Source organism: Leopardus geoffroyi, chromosome B2, assembly GCF_018350155.1.
Source record: "Leopardus geoffroyi isolate Oge1 chromosome B2, O.geoffroyi_Oge1_pat1.0, whole genome shotgun sequence".
Taxonomy (NCBI): domain Eukaryota; kingdom Metazoa; phylum Chordata; class Mammalia; order Carnivora; family Felidae; genus Leopardus; species Leopardus geoffroyi.
In genome coordinates this window covers 4,209,576-4,227,491 of record NC_059332.1, presented here as the reverse complement: position 1 = coordinate 4,227,491, position 17,916 = coordinate 4,209,576, and the positions used below count along the sequence as shown (strand labels likewise).

General features: G+C 47.5%; 1 protein-coding gene across 3 annotated transcripts in view; it reads left to right on the top strand.

Annotated features, from left to right (window-relative positions):
- The first annotated feature begins 947 nt into the window (after nucleotides 1-947).
- SCGN (secretagogin, EF-hand calcium binding protein) overlaps nucleotides 948-17,916 on the top strand; it is a 36,364-nt gene continuing 19,395 nt past the window's right edge. Inside the window, exons 1-6 of one of the 3 annotated variants that reach the window (XM_045497192.1) lie at nucleotides 948-1,319; nucleotides 2,288-2,358; nucleotides 7,127-7,219; nucleotides 10,536-10,571; nucleotides 13,550-13,606; nucleotides 14,277-14,354. In XM_045497192.1, the coding sequence (XP_045353148.1) occupies nucleotides 992-1,319; nucleotides 2,288-2,358; nucleotides 7,127-7,219; nucleotides 10,536-10,571; nucleotides 13,550-13,606; nucleotides 14,277-14,354 (663 nt within the window). In that variant the 5' untranslated portion in view covers nucleotides 948-991. Of the gene's footprint in view, nucleotides 1,320-2,287; nucleotides 2,359-7,126; nucleotides 7,220-10,481; nucleotides 10,572-13,549; nucleotides 13,607-14,276; nucleotides 14,355-17,916 lie in introns of all 3 variants that reach the window. The other 2 variants (XM_045497191.1, XM_045497194.1) reach the window with 2 other exon arrangements.

Sequence of the window (17,916 nt, the reverse complement as noted above, 5' to 3'; positions counted from 1 at the left end):
CAGCAACACCCCAAAGCAGATATTATAATCCTCATTTTATAGAGGAACAAACAGCGTCTCAGAGAGATGAAAAGTAACAGCCCAGGTCACAAAGCCAACAAGTGATGGAGGTGGAATCCTAACTCAGTACTATCCATCCAGGAGCGTCATGTTCTTTTTCCTACTGTAGTTTGGATGGCTTCCATATATGTGCTTTTAAAAACTGAACTTGAGTGCTAATATCAGGGTGAGTTGTCATAACTCTTGTCTAACTCTCTTAATACCCGAGCTCCTTTCCTCAACAAATGGTTCAAAACCCGTGGTCGGAAGCCATCAGCGCCCATCGGTTCACTACGTCACAAAGCAACCAGTCAGGTTTTGAACAGTTCTGATCCGTAGAGCTCTGTGTTCCTCCAAATGATTTATCATTTGGTTTTACTGAGAGACGTAGGAGCCGAACATAATCATCTGTCTTCTACCTAAAACCTCTGCAGATGGCCACCGTGCCTTCCCTGACTCTCCTTCCCGGCAGAGCATGGCATGGTTTAGACTTCCCCAACATCCTCATATCCTGCTTCAAACCATAGTTCCTTGCAGAATCTCCATTTAGTAGCAAGTCCTTATAGTGCGTTCTAGCACAACAATGAGCGTGCCCTAAACACTCTGGCATCAATCATTGCTGTTGTCAGTCTCCTTGCTTTCTGGTAATTTCATACCACTACACCATCACCCCTCTGCACCTCATCCCCATCCTCCCCACACACTATGTTCCTAAGTTACCAGGTCCAAAGAGTCTTAACACAGACACCTCTTCCAACACTTTAATTCCGGGAGCTCTCTCTAGAAAACCCTTCGAGGCACAAGTTTGGATGCTAAGTCAACTGTACGGGGATTGTTTTCTCTGAGTTTGGCAAATAAGTTAAAGGCAAAGGCAGTTAGCCGTGCACGCCCCAGGACAGCGCCCTTCTCTCCTGTCCTCCCCCGGAGGCAGACAAGGGCCCTCTTAGAGTGCATGGAACTACGCGCGGGGCGGGGCGGGGACCAGCGCGCCAGCAGTGGGGCGGGCTCCACAGTCGGGCTTAGGGACTGTAGCGACACGAAGGCGCCACCGGCCTCGTCGCCAGCCGCCCTCGCAACCGCCCGGAAGACAGGTATTCAAAGCAAACCGGAGAGCACCCGCTCAGGCGCGGGAGTCAGGAAGGAGCGGCTATCACCCGGTGTTCCTCGGCGGCAGGTGCCCAAGCCTCGCGTCAGCACCATGGACAGCGCCCGCGAACAGCTTCAGGGACGCTTGGACGCCGCGGGCTTCTGGCAGGTCTGGCAGCGCTTTGACGGAGATGGTGAGTCGAACAAGCCATCTGCACACGCAGGTGTAGACGTGGCTCCAGCCCCTATGAAAGGACCCAGAGTTTCCCCTTCCCGTACATTTTTCCTCGCAGGGGAAGTTGTCTTCCAGCATTGTTCAAGCCTCACAGATGTTAGGTATACTGGAATTACAGATCTGGATGTCTGTGTAAGTTCTGGACTCGGCCCCTTCCCGATCTGTGTGTGTGTGTGTGTGTGTGTGTGTGTGTGTGTGAAGTTCAGGGTGGAGGGAGGGACTCGGTCCCCTTCCCAATCTGTGTGTGTGTGTGTGTGTCTGAAGTTCAGGTTTGCCCCCTTTCTCAGTCTCTGTATGTGTATATCTAAAATGATATGTCATGTATAATGACAAAGATCATTACAGGTATTTGAGGCTTGAGACTGACATGCAGCTATCTGAAGTCCGCCCTCCCTTATTGTGCTCTTCAAAGGGAGGATGAATTTTACCAACTTCCAAAAAGACACTACCCACACCCACCCCGCAAAAGAACTACCTAAAAAGAAAATGGAACTCTTTAATGTGTGCTTTATCTTTATTAATAATTCAAACAACACTAAAGAAAATGCCTAACATGTGTTTTGACTCTGCAAACTAAGATTTGATAATTACATCTGTTAAATTTTTCCAAGCTTCCAAATCCTTGGGTTGGACTTTTCTTCTAAAATTCATGTTTATCTGTGGATTCAAATGTATGTATTTAATAGCTCTCCTTTTCGAAATATTCCTACAAACCCAGCACAGAGCATTAGCTCCTGAATGTGTGTTTACTTTTCAAATCCATGACTTCTAGACGTCAGATATTGGCACTTAGTTGTTGGAACAGTAAAGAACGTATCCATGGGGATTTTACAGAGTGTGAGATTAAAGACAATTTAGATAAATCCTAAATGTCACGTGGTATTTTGTGGAAGTGACTACCATTTGTGCATCTCTTGTTGCATTTAGAGAAAGGTTACATAGAAGAGAAGGAGCTTGATGCTTTCTTTCACCACGTCTTGACGACACTGGGTACTGATGTAAGTACTTGTGCCACTAAGCATTAATTTATGTGCCTTTAGCAACATGCAGGGAGCATCCAAGTCTTATGTCGATTTGTGCCCATTAATCCCATCTGACCTCTTTTCTTCTTTGCCTGCGTGTGATTTTCTCCATCTCCTAGCAACATGGAGGAATTGAGGCAGGTTTTATAAAAGGTGCAACTGGGGCATTGGGTGTGCTCGTCACTGACTTTCAGTGTGACATCTGTCATCCACTCAGAGACCTTAACTATAAATTCAAACACCTCTGTTTTGAACGTTTCCTTGGTTATGTCTCTGCTAATGGATTTCAACTTGGAGATAAGGCAGCTCACTTTGTTCAAAAAGGTGGAAGAGAGGTTAAGAGCTTTGAGGTTCCGTGTGTTTCGTGCATTTGATACTCCTTTGATAGCAAACCGCAAACAACCACTTAAAATCACTTTCCCTTGTTCATTTTAACAGAAATGATTTTTCTCATAGAAAAATCTTTTCATATAGGTATAGATTTCTTAGGGAATAACAAACCAGAAAATAATCAATATGCCCAGAGCCCAGGTATAATAAATGTAAACCAATCTATCGAGTCCATCATTTACCCTGATGGTAAATCTGGCCTTGAGAGATGGAGATTAACTTTTAAAGATCCCTCTACTAAAGCAGAGGAAAAACTCACACCGAGCCACACCAGCCTAGGCGGGGGAGAGCCCAGTAAAACTCCATCAGGAGATGCCCGGTAAGAGGAATAGCTCTGGAGACAGGAGCATTTAAAATGAATTGTGAAGCTCACTTATGCTCAGATATAACTGTTTACGCGGAAGAATAAAGTGCCTTGCGCTTTCATGGAGGAGCCCAATGAGGGGAACAGACTCCCTGTACATCAAGAAGGGCTTGGGGAGGAGGGTGCGTAGGGGTTGGGGGGGGGGTGGGCAGCAGCTCAGAACAAAAGAGGCTGCCATCTGCCTCCAACAGCCACGCAGACCTTGTCTCTGTCTCTTTGAATATATGGACTTGTCTCTGCCTCTCCTATTCTTTCTTTTTGTGTGCATCTGTCTCATTTTTCTGCCCATTTCTGTTTCTTATTCTGATACCTGGCCCCTGTCTTCCATCATCTCTTGACTTTCTCTCTGGCCTCTCTGTCTCTCTTCTCTATGTCCTACATGTCTCTCCATGTCTCACCGTCTCTCCTGTCTCCTTGTTTCCCTTCTACCTTCAGTCTGTTTCTCAAAGCTCTCTTGTCCCTCCTCTCCCTTTCTTTTCCTTTCCCTTTCTTACCGGTCTCATCCTTTTTGCCTCTCATTTCTTGTCTTCTATCAGTTTCTCTTCTCTTTTCTTCTCCTTCCTTCCCTTACCTCACTCTGTATCCCTCTCTCGGTCTCTCTCTCTGTCTCTGCCTTGCTCCTACTTACTGCTGTAAATGCGGAGGCTCATGGCATTCCAGAGCCTATGAGTCAGGTGCTGTTGTGTCACGCATGACAGGAGTATTCGAGGAAAACGAATAGATGAAGGCAGAGCCATTCAACATCTTAGAATAAGCTGGAAGGTCAAAAAATCCAAATTCCCAGAGACTTGGAACTTCCCACCTTTTCAGAAGCTCCTTGCTTTGGTGTTTGATAGGACAGGGGGAGAAAAGTTGCTGTCAGGACTGAAACTGGAAGTGTCCTCTTTTCAGTCATGAGGTAGGGGTGGGGCTACTAAAGCACAAGGTCTGCCCTAAGCAAAGGGCACCACAAGCCATCCCATGAGCCATCTCCTTCTGGGGCTTTGGCTAATGTCGGAGGCACTGTTGCTTCTAGTGACACAGCAGAGGGGCAGTTCTTTCCTCACCCTCCCTCAGAGCCAGCCTGTGGACTCACCCTCTCACACCGGGGCGGGCCCAGTCCCCCCAGGAAAGGAGACAAATGAGTCACCAGCGTCCTGTGCCCCTGTGCTCAGTGTAGGCCTTCCTGAGGCCGGAGGCAAAGGGGTTGGAAGGCTGCAGAATCCTTAGGGTAGTGGAGGCAAAACTGGGGCACGCTTCAGAATTCTCTGTATTTGTTAAAATGTAGACCCCAAGTTCCACCCCCTAGGCATTTCGGTATATTCGGGGTCTGCCTAAGATCTCGTATTTTTAAATCACCTGAAGTCGGTTTGTATCTCTTCTAGCCTCTGTCCCTCCAGGAACAGCTACTGCCCATCAGTAGGAGGGTTCTAGTAGCATCAGTCTCTGGCAGTGGCCCCAGCCACCTCTTCTCAGCACTTGGCTGGGGAGGGGCCTTTGGTGCCAGCTGTTATCCAAAGATGTCGTCGCCGGCCATTATCCTGTTTCAAAATGCTGAGGCATTACCCTGGGGCGTGGGGTTATAGAGACCTGCGCTGCACCTTCCACGCTACCTGGACAACCGTGATTAAGGAAACTATTCCTAATTCTGGTTTGTTTTTTTTTTTCCCTGATGAGAAATGAGCAGCCCCTACACATGTCCTTAAGAAGAGGGCAGGACTGCCCGAGTGGAAGCCCTTTAAACTGAGCAACAATCACCATTTGTGACACTTACTTTTCATCAGTGATGCCCCAGTGCCTATGGAACCAGCCGCAGGGAAGACTCCACCATTGGGCAGCCCCTTGGCCTGGGGTTTAGGGGTGCAAGCGGTTCTTCGAAGGCCTGAATAGCTCTATTTTCTTCCCTCATTAGCAGGGCACAGAGATCGCGGAAAGAGGAATCTTAAGGTTTCTGACACTAAGGTGCCTGGTAGTCCACCTTGGAGAGCGGGCAGCCTGTGTGTAATTACCTGGTTCTCAGAGCCTCTGAGGGGACAGACTTAATGGGACCATCAGCCGTTTTTGCTGCTGTTTCTGTTACCCCTGCCCTCAGCTCTCTGCCTTTTCTCTTCACATGCGCAGAACCGGCCTCTGAACTAGGTCTGGATACAGCCAGTGCCCTGCAGAACATCATTGTCTAGGGCCGTGTGCACATCCTTCCCGTCCAGACTGTGGCACATCCCAGGTCTCCCTCAGTGCTTCAGGGATGACGAGTACCCTGCGGGGGCCCAGAGTCTCACAGAAGGAGGGAGGGGTGCTGATGGGGAATGGAAGCAGTCCCTAGGTCCTGGTGTGTTGGGTCCAATGACTAGGCATGGGCTCTGGGGTGGGAGGTCTGGAAGGACAGAAGTCAAGGTTCTGTGGCTTCAAACTAAAGGCAGCACAGAGAATCTGGCTACAGCTTCTTTGGCTTCACATTTGTTTATTTTGAAATTTAATTTTCCACCAACATGGCCCATGTGAGTTAACTTCCTTTGGGAAGGCCCAGTCCATCATAAAGAATCATTTATTCATTCCACAGATACTGTATTTGAGAGCTACAGAAATCACTGCCATCCTACAGATCTCTTAATCTAGAAAGTCACCTGAAACCCAGAGTGAAGACCCACCTTGTTGAGTGATCATCGTTTTCTTTTCTGTGTGATTGCACGTACACGACCCACACACACAAACTCACACGCATACGATCCAAGGTGCCAAGACTAGAGATGCCGATCCCTCTATATGTAGTGGACCCACTGACGAGGGGGTTGACTGGCAGGGAGAGTATTAGGGACAGCACTGAGGAGAATGAATTTAGCACGGCTGATGGAGTCTGCAGTCTTGGAATCGGGCACTGCTGGGGAGTGGTTCTGCTTCTCAACTCCCGCATCAGAATTCGTTCTCCATTGTTGATTATATATGTCATATTTCTTTGTACCAATCCTGCAGTCCACCGCTGAGGAACAAGTTAGTGTGTAGAGAAAGTTGTACGTGAAAGGGAGATGTGGCATCTTTGGTATTCAACACTTTATTACTTTTCCTCCCTTCTAATGACCTTTTCCTCAACAAATCCAAGGAGAAGAGGAAGGGAATGAGCTATGTCAAACTGGCAACCTAGAAGGGCCAGGCTTTTCACTTAGAAATAGAATAGGGGTGCGTGGGTAGCTCCGCTGGTTAAATGTCTGATGATTGATTTTGGCTTAGGTAATGATCTCATGGTTTGTGAGATCAAGGCCCACATCGGGCTCTGCGCTGACAGCACAGAGCCTGCTTGGGATTCTCTCTCTGCCCCTCCCCCACTCACGCATGTGCATGCACCCTCTTTCTCAAAATAAATAAATAAACTTAAAAAAAAACCTTTAAAAAAAGAAACAGAACAAAATTGGGGCACCTGGGTGGCTCAGTCAGTTGGGCTTCTGACTCTTCATCTCAGCTCATGATCTCATGGTTTGCGAGATCAAGCCCTGCCTCAAGCTCTGCACTGACAGCATGGAGTCTGCTTGGGATTCTCTCTCTCCCTCTCTCTCTGCCCCTCCCCTACTATTCATGTGTGGTCTCTCTCTTACTCAAAAAAAAAGAAAAAAGAAAAGAAAAAAAATAGAACACAATCTCCGAGTTCTTGGGAAGAAAGTTCTTGGGAAAGAAAGTATGTTCATCACTATACAGTCTTTTGTCACAACAAAACATACAATGATGTTCAAAACCATACTTTAACACTCTAGTCTCTCAGCGTCCCTTCATTCATGTTTTAGGAATTCACCTGCTGTAGGTCTCACCTGGTCAGGGTGCCGATCAGTGATGGTTTGCTCAAGAAATCTCTGGTACTCTTCCCCCTGTTCAACACGGTAGGCTTGCTCTAAATGGCTAAGTGACCTGCTTCCCAGGTTAGAGTAACATAATTATCAGGCTATCTGCTCTGAATATTTGATACCCCAGCTACATTTTTGGAATCCCGGTGGCTTTAATGTGGTTCTGTCTGGCCTATTCTAGGCGTCGGTGGTAGAAGAAAATGTGCGGAGACTGAAACAGCGAATTATGGTTCCCCAGGACGTCTCTAGAGCTGGTTGCGTACAAATGAAAGAGGTACCGTTAGCCTTTTTAGAGCTATCGTTTTCTCTGAAAGATAATGCAAATCTTACATCTGGTTGGGAAATCAACTCTCTACAAGGCAGGTGGCCTACACGGTATTTTGAAGTAATCACCTCTCCTTTCTTATCCGCTTAGCAACAAATAGTTCCATCGTTTTAGTTCGGCCAATCAATATTTATACTTACTTGATGACTGGGGAATTGATATGCTGGAGGCCTTTCAGTTACCTGATCCAATATTTGTCTCTTTGCAATGCGCTGTTCAAATTCAACCTTGGTATAAGGAAAACTTTAGCGACAATAAATGAGTTTAAACTTCCGTATTGGCCAGCGGAGGCTGGAAAGATCTATCCCTGAAGATCGTTAAAAACAAAACAGACAGCAGCTGTCTGCAGTTCAGCCCACATTTACTGAGTCTACAAAAGCAAGGTGTTAAGCACCCAGTGCCTCGGGTAGTGTCTCTTTAACCTCAGTGTCTCTTTAACCTCATTGTTTTTCCTTCCAGTTACAAAAAGGTTTAGAGTTTAGAAAGGATTTCCACACATATGTTGATACCTTATCCCCCACAATAGTGCAAGGAGATAGGAGTGGGACATTACCCCTATTTCATGTGCATTACGTGGCCAATTAGTGGCACTAGTTTAAGTGTAACCCCACTTAAAGATATCGCTCGATGGGTTCATGCTATATAGTTATCAGTCTGTATCTAAAAATGAGCTACTTAAAACTAAGGTATTTGTTTTCTAGTCAAAATTGCCTGTGACACAGATTACCGGAAACCTGTAGAGCGAGTCTCTTGATGCCGCCATACTTGGACAGACAGTATTATTCATGAAAACGGGACTGTTTTGCTTCAGAAGGTTATGATAATAGGGCAAGACAACGCCTCCTTATCAAAAGTAGATGTGTTCACCAGGATGCAGCCTTTTCAGAAAAGCAATAAACTAAATCCAGATGTATGAACGTAGTTTCCAAAATTTTCCCTCCAAGGCAAAATTATATACCTAACCAGCACTTGTAGTATAATGGATGGAAACGCACCTGCGTATCCGTCAAAGAAGGAAGTGCAGGGCTCACGCTAGAAATACCGAAGTATTTGTGACTACATGTTCACTGTTGCATTCCCCAGCCCACAGAACAGAGGGTAACATTCGTGGTGCTCGACAAATATGTACTGACTTAATAATGAATAAATGAAACACGGTTAACCCCTGCTAACAACAGGCGGGCCTTCTTGAAGCACTTGGGAATAGCTTACGCCAACCAGTCATGGAGTCCTGCAAATGACATAACTGAGGGGCTGTTTGTAGACAAGCCGATGGTACCCAGTTCATCGGTCCGAGGTCCCTAACCTGCCGTCTGTGAGCTTAAGGAGGAACAGTGTCTCCCCGACCTTGTGCCGTACCCCCGACTACGTCACTGACTCCAGTCCCAGGTGGTGAGACATAAAAATCAGCGTACCTGGTACACGTTAGGTATTCTGGCACAATTAAGATGGGGAAGAAGTCCCAACCGAGCCGCAGCCAGGTTTGGGGAGATGATCTGTACACCGGGTTTGTCCAGGGCTCCTCTGTGCCCTCCAATCAAAGCTAAAGACAGACTGGGTTCTAGAGACTGAGGACCAACGAATTACATTTTAATTTGGTTCCTTGGCCTATGGTACCCCGTGTGAAAAAGAACTCAGTCCTAAAGACCAGTTGCCATATCCATTTGACCTTGGAGCCTCGGCCGGGGGCCCGAGGGGTGGGGCAGGGAAAGGGCCAAGTCCACACCGTGAATGTGAGACCTTGGCCAATTCACTGCTCCCTGCGCCTCCGTTTTATCATCTTCAACACGGCAGTTACCATGTATTGAATGTTTCATATGTACCAGGAATTTTATGAACAGCTTATTAATGGTGCCTCGTTTTACTTTCAGTCTTGACATAAACACTAGCATGTAAACATTATTATCCCATTTTACAAATGAAGAAATTGAGGCACAGAGATATCAATTAAATTGTGCCATAGCAAATAACAGGCGAGCAATGGAGAAGGAATCAGGGTCGGTTATCAATGGCACACAGTGCTGTCCCGCTCCCATAGTAAGGGGGGCATTTATGCCCCCCAGAAGGACTGGTGTGAGAATTTAATGAGATAATAAATGAAAAGCACATTTTCCAGTGAGCTACTCAACATACGATATTCAGAATCCGATCGTTATTATGCCCACACCGTGTTCACGAACAGACCTTCATCCAACTAGAGAATGTGCGCAGGGGTGTGGGCTCATCACGCCTACAAGCCACCAATAGCATCCGTCTGGGCTCACTCTCTGGCAGCGTACCAGATGCTGGGCGAAGCGCCCGGTGATGGGAGGAATGGCCATTGTTTATGGCGGACAGCTCAGAGAGAAGACAATAACACTGCTAGACCGCGGGTGACAGACGAGACCAGCCAAACACGCCTATGTGCTGATGTAAGAGTAACAATCACGCAGGAGACGAAAATGTCACCTCTACTCGTGGGAGATGTGACGTAAATCAGCAGAGCTGGAGCTCAAATGCAAAGTTGGATGACTGAATTTATCATGCATGGTCCAAGTATTGCAGCATCACAGAGACACTAATAAACTAATAACATAAAAGAATAAATTAGCCAACACTCAACACTCCTGCCTGTAACTGTGGCACAGAAGTGGACGTGTATGTAGCATCTCGCCAGCACAGCAGGAAGGTTAAAAGTATGGCCATAGCCCTGGTGCCACTGCTTACTCACCACATAGCTAAGGCAAGTTCCAGCTGCTTCAACTAACAAATAATAATAATGGTGTGTTGTCTACTCTATAGGTCGTTGTTAGGTTTCAGTGAATGAGCAGACGTAAGAATTTAGAATAATTCATGGCACACATAAGAATTATTTGCTATTTTAATTTTCTTTTGTATGACAGAGTGAAATTATTTTAATACGAGAGAGTCGTAAGATAGTGCCTGGGACATAGTAAACACTGACAAATTTATTATTAAAATTAGGATTATTATTCTGGATCGGAAGCTTGCAGAAGGCAGATACCCACAGTGTTTCGTTCCCAGTACGAGTGCAATACTGTTTGAAAGAATCAGTGAATCAAACATGGCAATCCAGGGCACAGAACTGCAATCTGAGCTCTCACTCTTGAGGAACCCAAGCCCTTCTGCCCTATCACAGGTCTCCCCGTGGCTTTTTCCCAGGGGGGCACTGGCCAGTGTCACCGACTGCTATGTCTCTCCATTTCTGTAGCTTGCCACTATGTTCTTGTCTGAGGATGAAAACTTCCTTCTGCTCTTTCGTCAGGAAACCCCCTTGGACAGCAGCGTGGAGTTTATGCAGGTAAGTGTTTGACTGTATCTCTATGGTTGATGAGGGTTGAGAGGAGACCAGGGCTCCAGCCACCTACTGTGGTGGCCACCACATCTCCCCAGTCCCCAAGGGAGAGCTGCCCATGGAGGACAAGATCGAGCAAAAGAAGCCCTTGGTGACAAGCCAGAGCTTTGGCCCCAAGTCCCCGTGTGCCCCCGTGTGCTCCGTGGGACCCAGACTGCTCCCGAGCAGACAAAGTCCTTCAGCCTGGGCTAGGGGAGGCCTAGACAACATCCAGGCAGGTGCACACAGAGGAAGGTAGCGGGGGTTTGCTGGGGACTGGGGAGCCCAGAGATCAGGTGCCTCCCCCAGGCAGCTCCAGAGAACGGCTGCCTTATAAGAATGCCCTCTGGCCATCTAGACTCTGTGTGAAACTACTTGTTTTCAAATGTTGGCAATTAATCCTAGTTTTGAAGGTATAACACTGTGAAAGAGGAGAACAGAAGATCCAAAGCAGGCTCGGTGCCAACAGCAGAGAGCCCGATGTGGGATTCAAACTCATGAACTGTGAAATCATGAGCCAAAACCAAGAGTTGGATGCTTAACCGACTGAGTCACCCGGGCACCCCAGGATCCTTTAAAATGTTATTACCCAAGGTTAAAAATATCTTTACCCTCTGACTTAATAAACTTCTGCTCCAAGCATCTATCTGAAGGGTATAATCAGAAATGTTTATATTTGGAGGAAATGCATTATAACGTTAAGGACCAAAATCGTACATGCGTTATGATCTTAACATTATTTTAAAAATCGTTCATCCTAACACATACATAAATTAGACCAGGGGAAATACACACAATATAGATACTGATTGCTCTCAAGCAATTAAGATTTCAAATGATTTTCATATTCTTTGCACTTTTATATTTTCCAGTTGTGCACAGAATCATAATTATTTTCAAGTTATTTTAAGTGGCATTTTCGAAATTTTAATTGTGCTTAAAAGAACATTTTAAATGAAAATAATCAATACATGGCCCAAGTATACGGCCTCCAAGTTAGTCTTGTCAGGTGTATCATAGAAATATGATGGAAAGGAAACACACAAAAATCCTAAGGGACCAGATTCTCTGGGGCAAGTAGTTTCGGACATTATACTTGTCTTCTTGCAGTTCGTTAAGTTTGCACAGTGAATCCGATTTACTCTTATAATCAGAAAAACAGTATTAAAATGTTAGGGCGTGCGTTGTACCGAATAATGTCAAGGAACGGGAAAAAGGAAAGAGCACAACGGCACCGTCCTTTTTAGTTTCTCTTTTACCATCTGCCTCCCCCCTCCCAGCTTGTCAACTGCTTCTAACAAAGAAGTTTTCCTTCCCCTACCCAATTAAAAAATAGATAGATAGATAGAGATATGGATATAGGTATCACTTCAGACTCTTATCATTTAAAAAAATTTTTTAACGTGTATTTATTGAGAGACACAGAGACACAGAGCACGAGCAGGGGAGGGGCCAAGAGATGGAAAGACGCAGACTTGGAAGCAGGCTCCAGGTTCCGAGCTGTCAGCACAGAGCCCGACGCGGGGCTCAAACTCACGAACCACGGGATCACGACCTGAGCCGAAGTCGGATGCTTAACTGACTGAGCCACCCAGGCGCCCCAACTCTTGATTATTTTAATTAAGTTTGTTATAACCTATTAGTATCCTATATATTTTTAAAAATTCTAAGTTAATGCGTTTATGTTCTCCCTGAGCCCCAGGACCTGAAAACCCTTTAATCCTGACACACTGCTCGGAGCTCCTGTGCCATGATTGCCCAGGGTATCAGTTCCGTCTTGCTTTCCTTAATTCTTACAAACGTGACGCAGTGAAGATTTGTTTCCCAGCGTCTTTGTGCACCATTCCTGTCTGTGACTCAGATTCTCCTTCTTTGTGTTCCTCCTTCCTGGAGTGTGTCCTTCATGCAAAGTCTGTTGGCAAAAACTCTGTTTTGTTTGCCCAGAATCTCCTCGTTTTGCTTTCATTCTTTAAAGACAGGCATGCACGTGATCACAAAAAAATCTTTAGCCTTCCAATGGCTCAGTTGTAGTCAAATTATAAAAGTAGATGGAATAACAGGGGGAAAAAAGCATGTAAAACGGTGTTGTTCATTATTTGAAATTCTCATTCTCCGTTTTGGGATATTTGGTAAAGTCAGAATATAATTTACATTTAGCGAGTTGATTTTGTAAGTCTGGCTGAATTCAGGCAGACGTGTTGCCATCAGGGACCACAAGGCGTGACGCTTCCCAACCTTCCCACGACCCCTCGGTACCCCGACTGTCCCCATGGGGTGCTGGGCTGGTGGACTGGTGTTGAGGTCCCTGCAGTCGGTGAGTCAGCTGACCCATTCTACATCTACAGGAAATCTTGTCGATTAGAAACAACAACTTAGTGCTCCTTTTCCATTCTGCATAGGACTTAGAAAACTTGCCAACCTGTGACGCTCATACATGGAATAATCAGAAACGGCCCAAACCACACCACGCAGTAAAAAAAGCAGTTCAGTGTCTAAGAATGTTCAGTTCCGTCTTCCAGTGTAGCGATTGTATCTTCGGCTGGCTGAATGCTACCCTTAAAGCAATGAAAGTATTGTCTTGTCACTGAGAATTAGCCGAGATGTTTCATTCCCTTTACCCAGAGCCAAGGCCACCCAGCCAAGCTTCTTTATGGCCTTCTGGCCGCAGTGTATTTGGGAGGGGTTCACCCTTTCGTTAAGTTTATTGCTATTGGGGCTTTTAGTTCTATGCAGGTGCCTCGGTTTGACTACCTCCTGGGCCCCAGGATTTGTCTCTTGTTGACCTTGTGTGCAATTTCCTGATAACGCTGCAGGCTAAATTGTCAGAGTCACCAGATGTACCAGGGACAGACTCTGGTTTCAGTCCTCCATGACCTCTCTGGGTTTGTGCTTGCTTACACGGTCACTGGACCAGTAAATGGACGTATGGCTTTTGTGTATTTCAGATTTGGCGCAAATATGATGCTGACAGCAGTGGCTTTATATCAGCTGTTGAGCTGCGGGTAAGTGTGGGGACCCTCGCTGGGTGGAGGTGGCCTTGCTCATCACTGGGAACTTGATGTATGGACCATGAATTTAATTCCTATGGGCCCGAGAAGCATGCGTTTGAATTTGTTACTTAAAAAAAACCAAAAACGTATTTGTATTTAAAAGGTTCAGGACATGCAAATAACATTGCTCTCTCTGGGAAAGAGACGTAATTAAGGAATTTTTGACACTTTTTCCATGCCTGGAGCCATCCTCTGAATTCTGTGAGCTCCCTTTATTTTAAAGTTTTTATTTATTTATTTTGAGAGACAGTGAGCAGGGGAAGGGGAGTAAAAGAGAGAGAGAGAGAGAGAGAGAGACCGAGAATGCCAAGCAGGCCTCGCTGTCAGTACACAGCCTGATGTGGGACTCGAGTTCACAAACCATGAGATCATGACCCAAGCCAAAATCAGGAGTTGGACGCTCACCCGACTGAGCCACTCTGGTGCCCCTGTGGGCTCCGTTTAAACAGCGAGAGCCCTCCATTCTTGGATTTATTTGCTTCCTAAAAGCAGTTTGTTTTCTCCTAAAAATAAAAAAAAAAAAAAAAAAAAAAACCCACAATGCCTAAAATAAGGCATCCCGAGATCTTTGTGGTTTATTTTGCTCCCCATATAAGATGTGACTCTTCTCTCGATGTCACAGAACTTCCTCCGAGACCTCTTCCTCCACCACAAAAAGGCCGTCCCTGAGGCTAAGCTGGACGAATACACCGGCACCATGGTAAGTAGCTGGGGAGTGTGATCTCACGAGGGCAGCCCCCCTGATGCCTCCCCGGGGCCCAGAGTCGGTACCCGGGAGCACCTGCAGACTGAATGAATACAAGAGAAACCTCAAGTCTGGGAAGCGTCGGCTAAAACTGAGTTGTTCTAGCCTCTCTCTGAGGACAGGACCGCGTGTATCTGAGAGGAAAGCTGTTCGCCTGTCCCTGGGGAGACCCGGAAAGTGCAGTGAACATCGGTTACCAGGCACCAGGCCAATAACCTCGAAGCCACTCGAAGTCACACAGAAGCGGGTAAACATGGACAATCAGTCCCAGGCACAGGGGAAGCCACTTCTTGCCACGAGTCTATTCACGTGGCATGTTGATCGAGGGCAGCTGAGAGTCGGACAGAAGGGGGACGTGCGTCCCGCGTCTCCCACTTATAAGCTGCGACCTTGGGAGACTGTCAACCTGTCCATCTTACTAGTTCATCCGTAAAATGGGGGTTAATGGTACCCACCTGCTGTGAGGGCAGAGCGAGCCGATGTCTCCGAAGCACTTTGCAGAGCGTCTGGGACATAACAGGTGTCTGTACCTGTTAGCTCTTACTGTGGCAGCTGCTGTGGTCCTTGTTGTCATTAGGCTTCCGCGACCAGAATGACCCTGAGATCGTTTCGGTGAAAAATGATGGCATGGGAGAGCTGCCTCTGGCAAACGTATCCTCATCTAACACGATGCATTCCTCCAGCCACCAATCAACAGTCTGGCTTCCCTGCCATTCGTGTCCGCCCCCCACCCCCCTTCCTTCCCCCAGACAAGTGCTTTGGGCCAATCGGACACTGTCGTTTTCTCAATCAGGAAGCCAAGAAATTGCTGGTGCAGGCTTACTTGCTCGTAGGATTGTTACGCACAGGAAGGCTTCCAGCACAGATTCACGTTACTGGGCTTCCTGGTGAGCAGTTGGACGCACGTACCACCGAGAAGAGTCGGTGAATTCTCGTAAAATGTGTGCCACTAGGTTGCCCTCTGGAGGCCTCGAGAGGTATTGGTATTATTTCTGGTATAAATAAATACGGTATTATTTCTGATGCCGTCTCTGCAGGGTTGGCATTGTTCATGCCATTTCGTATATCTGATGCTGGAGGCTTAGAAAGGCTAAGTGACCGCGTCACCACCAAGTTGAATTCTTAAACTTGCTTTGAAGATCAGGTGACTGGGAGAAGTTGAGTTACCCGGCCAAAGACACCAGTTAAACTGGAAGCTAAGCTCTCTTGGTTTCCAGCCTCTTACTCTGCACCCTGTCCGACGCTGACCCCCAGGCCCGGGCGCCTGCCCTGGGGAGGAGGGAAGGAGAAGGGCGCTCTTGACCATGATGGCTTGTAAATGGCCTAGGCAGAAGTGAAGCCGATGCCAAGGGCAGAATCAAACCCCAGGCCAGGATCTCAATCAAGGAAATAATTCAGCTTCTTGGTATGTTGGACCTCTTTTAATAACACGCAAATGGTGTTGGAGATCCTGAGTACGCACTCAGCACGAAAGAGCAAAGTGGGAAATCCAGAAGCAGGAAGCAGTTTCCCGGCCGCAGGGAAATCTCGAGGTTTCTTCCCACCTGATTTCCAGCAGCACCTGCCAGCACGGTAAATACCAGGGAAAGGGGGAGGTCGCCGTAACTGCCTGAGAACAACAAGCAGGTTAGGTTTCCAGATGAGCACTTTCCATCCTTGATCCAACCCAGCGTCAGCACCGGTTGTTTGTAACCTTGATTTTATTAACTTCCAAAACATGCACTACAAGATGAAATACGCTCACTTAGAATCGCCAGGATGTTTCTAATATTTCTTTGATTGCCTTTGAATCCGAGGCCCTCCGCCTCCAACTACAATACTAAACGGCTACGTTTTCACGTAACATGGCTCAATTCTCTTCCCTACTTTTATTCTCCCGGTTCTTGCCTGTCCTTCAAGATTCAGTGAGACGTCATCATGGCCTAGAAAACCTTCCATAACCTTCTTCTGTAGTGGATGCAGGTGCCTCTCCCCTGGGGGTCTCGTATCATTGTCTTCACATCGGTCACCCACTTAACCCAGGCCGCAAATATCCACTAAATATCTGCCATGCCCCTGGCACTCCTCGAGTCGCTGGGGATCCAGCAGTGAGCGAACCAGACAAAGGAGAGACTGACAATAACCATAAACATAATAAATAATAAATGATATCGCATGACAGGGGTAACGAGTGTTATGGAAAAGATGAAAAAGTAGGACAGGGCGAAGGATGGCCATGCCAGCAAGGTAGCTAGGATCGGGGGCTGGGGAGTGTAATTTTCACCCTTCGAGAAGGTGAGGCTCGAGGAAGGACCGAGGGTACAGCAAAGCACAGAGACCCTGGGGCAGTAGCCTGCCTGGGGCCTTCAAGGACAGGGAGACACGAGTGTGGCTGGAGCACAGAATTCAAGGGCAAGACTTAACGGACGCCAGACCCCGTGGGGCTTCTTAGCCATTGTGAGAACGTGTGACAATGAGTGAGATGGAGAGCCACCAGAGGGGCAAGGAGGGAATCAGGAAGACCCGTGAAGAGGCCACCACCGCCATCTGGGTGAGAGAGGGTGGCAGCTGGGAGGGGGTGGGGCAGCAGAGGAGATGAGAAGGATTGTGAAGGGGAAATCAACAGGATTGCCGATGAGTCAGCTGGAGTCAAGGGCGGCACGGACATCACTTGTTCGCCGCTTGTTCTTTACTAGCCAGTGACTCCTCTAGGGCAAGGGCAGGCGGCAGGGCCTGGCACACAGTAGGCTACTCCATGCCCATTGTCAGAACTGAATTTGGAGTCGTTACCTAACAGCCAGCTCAGAAGAAACCAGGACAGCAAAGGCAAGGTTTGCTCTGGGGACCCTTCTTGAGAGCCTCCACCTCCAGTAAGGCTCATGCTCCCCTTCGGGGAGCCTCGTAGAGGGCCCATCGCACAGATCCGCCCTTCCTCAAGCTATGTTGGGTGTCCTGGAACTCTCCTTTGATTTCTTCCTCTTTGTACACCAGACCCTCTGGGACAGAGCCAGAAGGAGTGCTCGGGAGTACTGGGCTTGATCCCTTAGGACGCTCCCTGGGGTCCTTCGTCCCAGAGACTCATCCAACAGGGGTCTCCACCAGGCAGGGTATGGGCTGTGCTGAGCCCAGGGGCAGACCCAACAGGGCGGCTGGAGCCCCTTGCTGACGACGAGAGGTAGGAGGGGCAGGAAGGCAGGAGTGGGGGGTGAGAGCCGGAGGGTGTGGAGGAAGAGAAATGCAAATAGAAAAAGACAATCCGAGTAGGACAGGCCCGGGATGTGTCCCAGGGGATTCCGAGTTCACACCCCTAAATTCCTGAAGTTGAATCTGACATGCTTTTTCTGGGCTGAGGAGTGGGGTCTCAAAGTGACCCACAGCACCCCCTCTGTCACCAAAGCCGGCACCTTCTTCATGCTCCGCTTCCAGGTCAGAATATGACCTGGTTAACTGGTTGAAATGAAGATGTGAGTTCATTTAGGGAGAACTTACCAAGAAAGATATGGTCCCTGACCTTCTGGAGTCTCCTGATGAGGGAAAA